Source organism: Triturus cristatus, chromosome 2_1 (assembly GCF_964204655.1).
Source record: "Triturus cristatus chromosome 2_1, aTriCri1.1, whole genome shotgun sequence".
Classification (NCBI taxonomy): Eukaryota; Metazoa; Chordata; class Amphibia; order Caudata; family Salamandridae; genus Triturus; species Triturus cristatus.
Window position 1 is genome coordinate 871,426,676 of NC_140581.1, and position 13,703 is coordinate 871,440,378.

The following is a 13,703-nucleotide window of genomic DNA, read 5'->3' on the forward strand; positions in this document are numbered from 1 at the left end:
GCCCATACTTTCATATGTGAGGTCCTGTTTTGATCTAAAAGAAACTTTGTTTATGGATAGTGGATGGTGTTGAAAAACATAAACATTTCCCTGTAAAATGTCTCTCATAGACGACCATCCATCCCCCACATTAAAAATAAACTAGAGGAAAATGGTATGTAAAGAATTATTCAATGTCATCAGGGCCAGACTCTCTGCAGAAGAGAGCTGTCTGTATCAAGGGGCCCCTTGACATAAAACGTCTTTGTGAAGGGGAGCGAAAAGAGGAGCAAATGAAGACAACCCACCATTCAAATGAATTAGTGTCAATGTAAAAGTTAGGAAACCCTCATTCAAACAAAGAAGAGAAAACGACCTGGATATAATAAGGTGGAAAAATAGAAGAAAAAGAGGTGCCAGCTCATACTACTCTCACCATGTGGGAGCGGGAACAAGAATCATCAATTATGCTCTGAGTTGTATGACGAAAAGGGTTAAGTGATCAAGGTAGGCACACACCAGTGTACACCATAAACACATTATCGCTCACTAACATTATAAAAGCCAAAGAGACAGAGCTCGACATGCTGGGATCATTGGAACTCTGTGGTATGGGCATGAGATCAACTCGTCTCTGTCTCCTTATAAGGGCTATCCCAACCCATAAGCCGAATGCCATCAAGAGAGCCCTACAAAGTGCTACAGGTGCATTGGGCCATCCCATGAGGGCAGTGACGTAGCACTAATGGATGGGGTCCCCCTCTGAGGGATGTGATGGGGGCCGCTGAGGCTCATGCATCTCACAGATATTCATAGGCTTAAGGCTGAATGAGTGCTTCCTGAAGGGTGGGGCCTCCCTGCACCACCAGGGTTGCAGGGGCCTGTGTAACACCCCTGCATGAGACAATACACCTGCAACACCACCGCTGTTGCTTCTGGCAATAACTTGATGTGAAAACAGTCAGAAAAAGAAATCAGTGACACAAGTAATGTGCGATGCCCTGTAGAGGATTTGTGGCACATCCCAGATGAAAGAGTGAGATCAAATGCTACAAACAAACTGTCAAACACACAGAATGGGGCAAATTCCATCCTCATCCATAGGTAGAAGGATTTCTTGAAATAAAGTGTGTAAAATAGTATATCTCTTTCTGTAACATCATATCTCTTTCTGTAACTTCGTTGAACTTTGCAATGTTGAGAACATTCGAAATACATACATTTTTACTAAACCCACGGAGAAATTGAGCTGACCAAGCTCTCTGCTCTGCCCATATTTCCTTACAGCTTACAACAAGTGTTCACATGGAACTTATTTTAGAAAAAAATTAGTTTTGCCACAGATTTTGATTCTGTGTTGATTTACTCAAGACAAAGACAGATAATAGTAGAGCAGAGGATATCTGCCATATGGTATTGCAAAGAAAGATTTGAAGCAAAATATCCCAGTTGTTGTCTTTCAATAACCTCAATTGAGTCATATATTTATTCATTTATACAAATCATATAGCTGGGAGATGTAGATATGCAGAAAATAATATATATTTGACTCTTTACATGTATTTTTTCACAACGCAGAAAATTCAGTGAGTACTGTTTTAAAGAAAAAGAGAAAAAAACATGATATAGAAATTCCAAGTAAAGCAACCATAACCAGACATATAGAGAATATGTGACAATAAAGTGACTTAAAATTGAAAGCAGGTTATTGATATATACAAGGATGTCTACATTTTCATTTATTAATCCATGAAAGATCAGCCAGATTGTTCTCTGGTGTTATTGTTGTTCGACGATATAGAGTCATATATATATATATATATTCTTTTACTGCATATCACCTTCTCATAGCTGTTGGACTTGGCCCTAGGCCGGGTTATCCCCAAATGTTTTGCTCCTTCCTCCTTTTTTTCCTGACCTGTATTTGTTGGCTTTAGGACTATGGGCACTTTACCACTGCTAATCAGTGCTAAAGAGCATATGCTGTCTGTGTGAATTGTGCTTATGGATTGGCGTTTTTATGATTGGCATCTTTGATTTACTGGTAAGTCCCTAGTAAAGTGCACTGAGTGTGCCAGAGCCTGTAAATCAAATACTACTAGTGGGCCTGCAGCACTGATTGTGCCACCCACAGGAGTAGCCCTGAAAAGGGCTCTCAGACCTGCCTTTGCAGTGTCTGTGCGCAGTTCGTTAACCGCCATGGTGACTTGGTGAGTGCACCAACTTGCCAGGCCCTAACCTTCCCTTTTCTTACATGTAAGACATCCCTATGGTATGCCCCAGGTACCACCAGGGGCATGGGGCAGTGTATGTGAAAAGTAGAACATGTACTGGTGTGTGTGACGTCATGATAGTGAAATGCTGCCAATTTCGTTTTTCACTATTGAAAGGCTATCTGCCCCATAGGATAGAATGGGAGATACTTTGTAACATCTTACAAATATAACTTCCCATTGGGACAAGATAGAGAAATAAATGTTAGGCTCTCTGAACCCACAATTTAATAACACATCTTTTAGTGAAGATGGTTTCAAAATTGTGTTGGAAAATGCCACTTTTAGAAAGTAGGCATTTTCTTGTTTAACCACTCTCTGTGCCTCTGCCTGTTTGTGGATAGACTGTCTGGTTTTTGAGTGACACCGAAACAAGAAGGACGGTCACCCAGGCCCTCGTCAGCAGCAGACTGGACTACGGAAACGCCCTCTACGCAGGAGCCTCGGCCAAACTCCTGAAACGGCTCCAACGCATCCAGAATGCCTCCGCAACGCCTGATCCTCAACATCCCTCACCACACCCACATCACACCCCACCTGAGTGACCTGCACTGGGTCCCCGTCAACAAGAGGATAACCTTCACGCTCCTCACCCACGCACACAAAGCACTCCCCAACTCCGGACCAGCGTACCTCAACAGCCGACTCAGCTTCTACACCCCCACCCGCAAGCTCCGCTCCGCCGACCACGCCCTCGCTACTGTCCCCCGCATCCGAAGAGTGACCGGCGGCAGCAGATCATTCTCCCACCTCGCCGCCAAGACATAAAACACCCTCCCCATTCGCCTACGACAGACCCAAGACCTACTGACCTTCAGAAGACTCCTCAAGACCTGGCTCGTTGAACAGTAGCAGCATTCCCCATCCCCTTAGCGCCTTGAAACCCTCACGGGTAAGTAGTGCACTTTACTAATGATTGATTGATTGATTGATGTGCATTCACTGTAGACAGCCACTGGGGGGAATGTTGAGGTGTGCCTAGCCCTTCTTGGATGACTCAGAGCTGAGCTGAATAGGACTTGGCTTCATTTAGTAGTAGTAGTGGTGGAAAGAGATTCCCTTGCACCTGAATGGGGCCTGTCTCCCTTGCACAATGCTGTCTCCACCCCCTGTGGTCATACTGCACCAGTGAGGAAAGAACTGGTTTAAACTGGGCTCAGAGACCCTTGCACAAAGAGAACAAAGCCATTTTCGGGTGTTAGTATTACACCTAAAACCCCAGAACTGTAGATCACTTCTGGACTCAAGAGGAACCTTTGCCAAGGAGAAGAGCTGAAGAGCTGTGAGGAGGAGTACTGCCCCTTTGCTGTGTGCTGTGTGGGATTGGCCTGCAGTTGCTGTTTCCGCCAAGGAAGGGACAAAGACTGGAACTTTGCTGTGAACCTGCTTGAAGAAGATCTCCAAGGGCCTGTGTGTGCTGGCCTCCTGTTCCGAAGTCTCAGGGACACAAAGACTTCACCCCCAGCTCCCCTGAACTCTGCCGCTGCGAGTTCTGACCTGCCTGTTCCAGTTGTGGGCCTCTGGAGGTTGTTCCTGCTGTTGGGAACTGAAAGAAACCCAAAGAACAGAATCAATGCATTGCTCTTATTGCGGCTGTTTTTTCCGATGCAGTACCGCCGTGTGAGAAGAATCTCCACGCCTCGCCACACCGCTGCTGAGCGAACGTAGCACCTGTCGCGGCTGCAAGAACCAACGAATCAAGAGATCGCCGCTGCTTGCCGTATCGATCGCCAACTCAACCCAAATTTCCAGAGTACAAAAACTTTACACATTGCCTTTGGGATAAGCCTGTCTGCTCGTGCCAAGCTAACCAGGGGGTGAACAGGGGTTATCTAAAGTGTGTATCCCCCTTACCCTGACTAGAAGCAAGGGTCCCTATTTGGACAAAGGTACCTACCTCTGCAAACTAGAGACCCCCATTTCTAACAATAGCTACATGAATCGAATAAATGAATAAATATATGACTCAGTTCAGCTCAATTGAGGCCATTGAAAGTCAATAACTGGGCTACTTTACTTCCATTTTTTCTTTGTAATACCGTATGGCAGATATGCTCTGCCCTACTATTATCTGTCTTTTTCTTGAGTAAATCAACACAGAATCTAAATCTGTAGCAAAACAAAATTGGTTCTAAAATAAGTTCCATGTGAACACTTGTTGTAAACTGTAACTTAATACCCAGTTTGCATGAATGTATGGCTCACTCGTTTTTAAAAATCTTCCCACATTTCCTGGCACACAAATACAAACATTAGTAGGATTGTCCTAGTCCTCTCAGTGCCTGCACCTGTCTTCGGAGGTTATGGCACCATTGTACCAGTGTCGCCCGCTTTTCTTTCTTTGGCATGCAGAAGGACTGGGCATGTTTTATATTCTCAAGCACTATTCAAAAATCACGATACACAGTCACAATAGTCCATCTGTTCCAAAATTGTAATAAGTCTACACAATTACACACTCTAATTTATTTCTGTATTCTGGTGTAGTTTAAGATGTTTTGAAAGTGTCTGCTTGACAGACTTTTACCAATGGTATGGCTGTCATCCTAGAGAAATCAGGGGAGAAATGCAAAACAATATGAAAATCCTGCCACCAAATTCAGGAGAATATTTATGAGTTTTTCACGCAGCGCAGTGCTGCAAGCCACCTTGGTGCGCTGCACTGTGTGACAGGGACCGGGCAGGAATGCACCGCATTTAAAAGAATACGGTGCCTTCCTGCCTTTTGCCCAGCGCTGGTGCCGTTTTGGCTGCCTAGCGCCAGCGCAGGCACCCTTGCACTATGTTACAAGGGTGCCCTGAGTTGTAACATGTATTGTTTTTGTGCAGAAAACAATCCCCTGAGGCACTTTCTTCTTTTCATGTGAGCTGCAAAATGCAGCACACATAGAAATAGGAAACAATGTGGAGAAATAAACATATTTCTCCTCGTTACGCCTCACCTGGGGAGGCGTAGGTTTTTGGCGCACTCCCAGGTCTACCACTTCTGGTAAATCTGAGAGTGGGTCAGAATCTATGGAGATTTCATTCATGGAACGTCTGCCTGGCGCAGAGTAAGACAGCGCAGCAATTTGTGCTGCGCTACATTACTTGAGATTTATGAAGCCACTCAGGGCCACACACGGTGGCCTTGCGTACCTTCATAAATCCAATTTTTATGCTGCGTCGCTCTAACACCACGTTGCATGGTGCAAGAGTGACGCAATGGGTCTCGTAAATATGCCCCTCAGTTCATGAATCCTTAATGCTCCTGAACCAGGCTGGCTGTATGTGATTAAGGCCAAATGCTGTTGACATTCGATTGGCCGGACTAACACACATGAAACTTATTTTTTCAAGAGAATAAGTCTGCACTCTAGGGGGCAGATTTATAAGCGCCTTGCGCCTCTTTTACGCCGATGTTGTGTCACTTTTGTGACGCAGCGGCGGCGCAAAACCAGCGCCAGGCTGCGGGGTATTTACAACGTGACGCATCTGGGAGATGCGTCCCGTTGTAAAGCCCTGCGCTAGAAGTAGGCGTTCCTGCGCAGGGGGGGGCATTCCGTCGCAGGAACGCCTCCTAAAAGTGGCTGAGTGAAATCACTTTTGAGCCCATGCTGCGTCAAAACCCTGCGCCTGCTTGAAGCAGGCGTAAGGATTGACGCAGCATTGTAACGATAGGGCACCCCAGAGCCTTGCTGGAGCTGTGTCGCGCTTGCGACGCAACTCCAGCAATGCGCCGCCTTTACGGCACAGATGCATCACGCATCTTCCCGTTTTTGCCCCATGGTGCGCCGCATTGTAAATGCGGCGCATCCATGGTGGCGGAGCCGTGACGCAAAATAACTGGCGCATCTCTGCTGATATGCAGGGATGCGCCAGTTATTGTAAATCTGCCCCTAGGTTTGTCTGACTGGACTTACAAACACAGCCCATGATCTAATGTGGCACAGGTTGGGGCAGTTGGAGCAGAATTTCCAAAAGTAGGTAGGTTTTCTGGTCCAGCAAATGTAGATTTCAACCACATTTTTAGCATGCTGTGACGGAGTGCTTATTGAAATCAGTTTGTAGTTCTGAGGGTATATCTCTCGCACAAGGCAAACTTTGAATTTGACGGCTAAGCATAAGTAAAAAAAAGTATTGAAACTTGGGTATTTGTGTTCACTTCCCATGGAGACTCAAAGATGGACTTCACTAACACAACCAAAGAAAGAGATACATCTAGCTGTGCCTGCTTGTAATTCACTGCCTAAAATGTGCTCAAAGCTCAGATTAAAAAAGTGATGGGGTGCATCTCAGAGTTTATTCTGACTACCACTGCAAAGGTGCAAGCATTCCCATTACAATCTTTGCACTTGAATTGGAATTGGAATCACAATTGATAAGAGATTGTCCCACAGTATTTTACTTGTGGGGTTGAAGCACATCTTAAGCCAGGTCTAAAACGTGTTGGCCATTTGGACCAAAGGAAAATGTATGTGAACTGAGAAATGGCTCTTGCTGAGACCACGAATAACCAGATGTGAACATCAGTTCTCCTCCAGACAGTCTAATGTGTCTCTATTATGGTATTCGAATATTTTTAGGAACCATGACATGTTTACTATTTCCTTCTCTCCGCCACCAGTTTACAAGGTGCCACTGAAATAAAAAATAAAATATTTAAAAATTTAAATCAGACTGAAGAAAAAGTTTTGCAACACTGGGTTCTTATTTTACATTGTTTGTTCATGTGGGTAAGAGATTGACCGTCACGCCTACGTTCATAAGAAGAGATGAACAACCCAAGCGGTCCTTAAGCCAGTCAATCACAATTTCATACCCATTACCGTTTCAGGTCGAAAAACTTACAGTGTAAAACCAAAATTTCACAATGGGAGCGTTGTAAAACTCGTATATCTTCCTTCCGAGCGGAATCAGGCGGTGCCTGGTGTGCAGCTGAACGTCGTCATCATCTTTCTTTCTCGATGATTCCCCGTTCCCTCGGGTTAGCATGGCCTGCAACAGAAAACACACACAGGCACGGTCATTCTTTCCTCGTGATTCAACGGTATGACACATTTTGCAAAGATGCACCAGGCGCGCTCGTAACAGGAAATGGCGAAACAGGAGCGGCTGCCCTCTTCCCGTCAGAACAACACAGGGAATCTCCCCCCCCCTTCCAGCAATCTTGCACAGGCCCGGCTACGGTTACAGGCTTGTTTTATCTCTTAAAGTGTCTGGCATCTGATCTGGTGTACATTTATTTGGTTAATCAGGTACAGTACTTCAATTCCCCCACTGAAATCAACTAGGATGACCAACTGGCATTGGTGCAAATTCAGGACGGTGAGTGTAAACATTCAGGACAAAGGGTCAACATTCAGGACACAAATTCAGGACAAGAGGTCAAAATTCAGGACAAAACTTCAGGACAATAGGTAAGTTTTACAGACACATCAGAGGAGGTCGGGCAGTAGTATATAAGTAAGCACAGCCATATCCAAACATATTCAACCATTTGCAAAGCTATCCATCATGTATCCTTCCAGCTATCATTTCACCCATCCATCCATTCACTCCTCCATCCAGCCATTTACCCTTTCACCCATCCAGCCATCCTTTCACTTACTCATCCATCCACTCAGTCACTCATCCTTCCACCCATCCACCCTTTCAGTCATCCATCCATCCTCCTTTTCTCTCTCCATCTACCCTTTCACTTAGCCATCCTTCCTTCCTTCCATCCACCCACCCATCCATCTACTCATTCACTCATGAATCCTTCCATTGACCCTATCACTCATCCATTCTTTCTCTCATCCATATATCCTTTCACTCCTTCACTCATCTATTCATCCTTTTGTCCATCTACCCTCCCTTTCACTCACTCATCCATCCTCACATCCACCCTTTTACTCATCAGTCCATTCACCCTTGCACTTATCAATTCATCAATCCATCCATCATTTCACTCATCCATCCACCCACTCACTCATCATCCACCTTTTCACTCATCCATCCTTTCACTCACCCATCCACCATTTTACCCATCCAGCTACCCTTCCACCCATACATCCAGCTATTTACCTTTTTTCTCATCCATCCTTCCACTCACTCATCAATCCATCCATCCTCTCTCATTATCCATCTATTCAATCGTTCATGCATCCATTCACCCTTTCACTAATTCATCCAGCCATCCACCCATCCCTTAACTTACTCACTCGGCCACCTTTTCATATTACTTTTGAGCTGAGCCCTTTTTGAGAAGAGGCCCATCAAGAACTTCACCCTTGCTGCAGGAGCCATTCCAGGACTGGGACAGAAGCCACCCAGGGCGGAGACAGGATCCACCACAGGGGGGGTAGGAGCCATCACAGGTGGGGGGGGCAGGAGCCATCACAGGTGGGGGGGTCAGGAGCCACCACATGGGGGAGGAGAGCAGAGTAGCGGGACCCAGCAGCAAGGTGTTTATTTTTTCAAACATTTGTTTACAGTGCGATCCCCGCGCTTCCGTGCCCACCCTGCCACCTGCGAGCCATGCCGGCCACCACTGCAACCAAGTTTTTGTTCTTTCTCTCACATAGACCCACCACTGCGTGGAGTCATACATCAACTCTCCTTCAGTCAGTTTTCATCTCACTTCTAATACTTTCAGGAGCTTATTTACTATATTTTGAAGAATGGCAGTGCAGAAAGCCTTACTGCTGTGCTGCCGTGTGTCAAAGTAAATGGGCAGGAATGAGCCGTATCTGCAAGATATGGCGCATTCCTGTCCTTCCCCCTGCACACAAACAACAGCAGTGCGCCAACGCAGACACCCTTGCGCCATGGTGCAAGCGTGCCTCCGGTGCAGGGATGATGTTGTTGTGCAGGAAGGGACACCTTTCTGACCCTCCTGCACAAAAACAATCATTAATGGCATTTTGCTCCTTCCATGTGTGCTGCAGAATACAGAAAGAGCAAATAACGAGGAGAAATACAAGTATTTCTCCTTGTTGCACCACGCCTATGCCTCCCCTGGGTAAGTGTATGATTCTGACACTTTGTAAATCTGGGAATGTGTCAGGTTCCATGGATGTTGCGTGGGAACATCCCCAGCAACACCCATGAAACTCCCTTTTCACGCAGAGTAATGTGTGAAAGGGGCCCTGTTGCAAATTAATCCTGTGCCCTGGGCACCCCCCAACTTTTTGCTGAATGGTACTGGTGGTAACTGACTCTGACTGACCCTGGGCTCTGCCTAACCAGGCCCAGGGCCAGTGCTATGCTGAAAGAGACATTTAGAATACAGTGAAAACACCTACATACACTAGGGTACACTAAGGTTTGGGGTACCCCTGTGGTTGGCATGACCTACCCTATCAGACCCTATTAAAATATTAGGGCAAGGGGATTAAAACTACCTAGAAGTCCCTAGCCCACAATAGGGCATGGCAGTTTGGAAGCCAGCAGCTTTTCTGCAATTGAATGTGGGCACTGCTGAAGCCTGAGATCAGTTTTAAAAGTAGCCCTGGGTGGCAGGACTGCTTTTAAAAAGTAAATTGTGCTCAAACTCGACTTTAGGGTTTGGGGCACTTAAAATGGATAACCTACAATGTTTTGGCATATTAGGAACTCCCAGGGTCTCCCCTAGGTGTCCTAGGGATGGAGGGTCCGGTATTTATAAGGTAGACCCCTATAAAATGAATTTTATATGCCCTGGGTTTAGTGAAATTTCACATTTCACTCCCCACATTGTGATAAAGTGCTGCCCAAATTCGACTTTGATGCTAGGAGCCCTGTGGAGGGAGGATCTGCAATATTTCCACAGAATCGGAACCCCTAAAGTCTCCCTTAGTTATCCCATGGGGTGGGGGTCCTGTAGATATAAGCAAAGTACTTATAAATAGGGCTCCCGGTTTTATGGTATTTATTTTTTTCACATTTCCGTCTGTATTTATCCATATTTATTTTTTCATCATTTTATCTGTATTTATCCGCATTTATTTTTGTGGCAAGCAAAAGAAGATGCTGAAGCTAGTATTTTTTCACATTTATTTAAATAGACAATGCACACTTTTTGCCGTTTTTTTTTATAGTGTGACTTTGCAACAAAGGTACTGAAGTGTTCAACATGAGCAACAGTTTGTTTACACAAGGTCATTTTCATTTTTACAGACACTGGGGAATTAAGGGATTTGGCCAGACTCATGGGATGGTGAGGCAAACCCGAGACTTGAGCCTATATGTTCGCATCCATGGTTGTTAATTCACCCCAGTGCTATGGGTAGTGAAGGTGACATCACAATCCTTTTGCCATCACAGGGTCACATCCACTCTTAGCCCCACAGAAGTCACTTAATTCCTGCTGTGCGACTAAGATAATAAAGCTGAGTGAAAATCAAGGAACGTAAACAGGGCTAATAAGATTCCTGATTTCTTCCTGTTTTTTCCCACAGCAGTGATGACCAGGCAAGTCGGGTGGTTCACCATCTGTACTCCTCACTAACGCTAATTGACCACAACGTTCAAGTCCCTCCAAATCTACTACTCCCATTTCCTCCACCCACCACCTTTTTGGTTGATGTATACACCCATTGCCATATAATTAATAAAATAAATGTAAAGACCGAGCCCACAGGTTGACACTTTAGGCCACCAAGATTAATGCACTTGTAATGGGCTCCAACTTCCCCAATACAATTAGAGATCGGGCTACAGAAATGAGGAACGTCAGCGATTAGACATCTATACAGCTTTTACATGCTGAGAGCTACTCAACAAGTCACCCCTGTGTGCTTGTGCCCTCCTCACCCCTTCAGTATTTGTGTGGTTATACCTGTGTACTAAAAATGCTACAGTTAGCAGCAAGTCAGACTACCTGCAAGGTCTGTAAAGTACAGTGACTTAAGATTGTCCATTTATTTGAAAAGAAAGAACTACGGCCTGGGCTTCGATGAACAATTGCGAGGGCTAGCATTCAAGCATTGCTCGAGACGGCATTTGGTGACAGTCGCTAGGGTTAGGTTTCAGATGTGGAGATATCTACTCACTCATTTGCATGCCTAAATTTCCATTAGACGGCTCTGTGCTTGGCTGGGAGCGAGCATTGCTCTCCAGGGAGAGGCCGTATTCCAGTGTCCTGTCCGCCTTGCATCCGAGTGCTCGAGCACGCATTACCAGGTGATCACTGCATCACGGGAACTACGGCGACTTGGGCAGAGCACTGCACCTCGCTCCTCCGGTGTGCCAATGAGCCTGAAATGCATGCTTGCCTTTGCCACCCTGTAATTAACCTTGGTGTTGTGTTTGGATCTGGGCTGTAGCTGTGAACCAGGCGCTGTTGTACCTCAGACGTGCAGATGTTCACGCGCACTTTAAGATGCGTGGCTACCTTCTTCGGGGTTCAGATCCACAGAGCTCCGAGGTCAAGTGGCAGACCCCACCCGATATATCTGTCTTCACTAAAACTGCTTTGCAGTGAAGAATGGCCATGGGCACTAAAGAAAACTACCCGCCCTCTTCACACCGAGCCCCAATATGGTTTCGAACTCATTTTAGGATGGCCGCTGCTTCTGCTGCTGCTGACAGCCAGGACCCTTTCAGTGAAAATATTCAAAGAACATCACTGTCCCGCTGCTCGCCCATTTCTTTGCGCTTTAAACTATGCCTCCGGACAGGCAGTTACTACGAGCTGATGGAGAGACAACAGATGACGATCGTCATGGTGTTGACAGGATGTGGGGGGGGGGGCAATTAACCCCGTGATGTATTGATAAAGGCTGATAAGCACTCTTGGCCTGCTGCTGTCTGGGAGGTAGAGTGGCTCGCTCATTAACAGATCAGTCTCACTAGGCAGGAGAGCGCTTAGTTCAGACTTGGGAGGGCGGGGTGATTTAGAGGGGAGAATAATCTTCAGGACATCGCAGTAGCAGTTTCAGATTTCTTTCCTTGGCCCCTTTGCACCTCAGACACTGATTTTCCACAGGAGCACATAGACACCATAAAGCTGGTTGGTAAGTATTTTTCCGTTTCTATTTATAAATACAGACAAAGGAAAAAATGTTTTCCGTCTGTATTTATGTGTAAAAATCCGTTTAAACGGAAAACCGGGAGCCCTACTTATAAAATATGTTTTTGTAAGTCCTGGTGCTGGAAAAATTGGCCACGTCATGTTTCCCATTGCAAATCCACTGCTACATAGGTTAACATGGTAGGAAGTTATTAACTAATAACTCTTGATAGGAGAGGGCTAGAAGTCCCATTCAAAGACTTCTCCAAATGGTATTAATAAACTCAAGAATATGATATGGTTGAATTTCTCTTAAAGTGTACATACAAGAAGTTATAAGCCTTTTTTGTTTGTAAGTCCAGATTTAGCCTTCCAGTGGTCTGTCCTGATTGGTCAGACTTAAGTGGATTGGCCAGGCTGCCTTGAAGAGGTGATAAAGAGCACCTGGGGTAACCCAGCTCTGCTGGGAGGGCAGTGTGCTGCTACACTGGAATGCCAGAGCAGGGGGAGTAGTCGTATACCATGGTCTTTAAAGAGAAGAGGAGGCCTTAGTGCAATTTACAACTCTTAACTTTTCACCTCAGCCAGAGCTAGGCTTATGGAAGAAATGCACAGATGCAAGGGGGAGTGTTTATGGAAAGTAAGCTATCCTAGGGGCGTGTTTAGCCAGCTTTTACCTCCCTGCTGGAAAATCAGCCATTATGAATTTGGGGGATTTGGTGCACTCTGAGACAACATAATGCCACACTCTACAGGATGTCGTCATATTCTTGGGGAGTTGCCCTGCTCCCATTGGCGAGCAGTGACCTCATGATTGACCCAGAGAACTTGGAATAAGTAATTGAGAGGGGCAGAGCTGCTGCTTGAAACTTAAGGAAGCAAGACGTAGCCATACTGAGAAGTTGGGGTGCGAAGTTCTAAGGCCTGTCCTCTGAAGACTGCACCACCTAAAACTACAGCCCTGTGGATTACCTTGCTGCAAAAGAACTAAAGAGTGGACTCCCTGCAAGCTACAGGTTAACAGAGCTCACCTGGACCATTACCACCAAGGATACTCAACCTGGAGAACACCAGTGGATTTGTAAGGGTTTTGTCCAAGTGGATTGTGGAAACTGAAGTCCTCAACTTTCAAGGACCATCTTGGAGCTTCCAGACCCTTGGAGTGAGTTTGAGACACTTTGGGATCCCTTGAGGAACTTCAGGAAGAAGTTCAAGAAGTTTGGAGAACTTTGGAGCAACTTTGAAATAAAGCCCCATAGAGGAACCGACTCAACCTGGCCAGCCAAGCCACCTGCCTTCGACCGCGAGCCGACCAAGCCATCCAGGTTCCTCCCACTAAAAGCTCAGTAGGTCCAATTTCCAGAGTTTGACCGGGATTTGAAGAAATCCAAGGCCGGCGAACCCTCACCGAATCCGGCCTGGTGAAGAGCTTCGAGGGACCCCGCGAGAAAAAGCTCTGTAAAAGTTTCAAAGTCCGAACAAAAAAAAGGTGACAA

General features: G+C 45.9%; 1 protein-coding gene across 1 annotated transcript in view; it reads right to left on the reverse strand.

The window, feature by feature from the left end:
* TRPM3 (transient receptor potential cation channel subfamily M member 3) overlaps positions 1 to 13,703 on the reverse strand; it is a 1,363,437-nt gene that overhangs the window by 98,263 nt on the left and 1,251,471 nt on the right. The window contains exon 18 of the mRNA XM_085633017.1: positions 7,083 to 7,229. Within this exon, the coding sequence (XP_085489143.1) occupies positions 7,083 to 7,229 (147 nt within the window). The remainder of the gene's footprint in view (positions 1 to 7,082; positions 7,230 to 13,703) is intronic.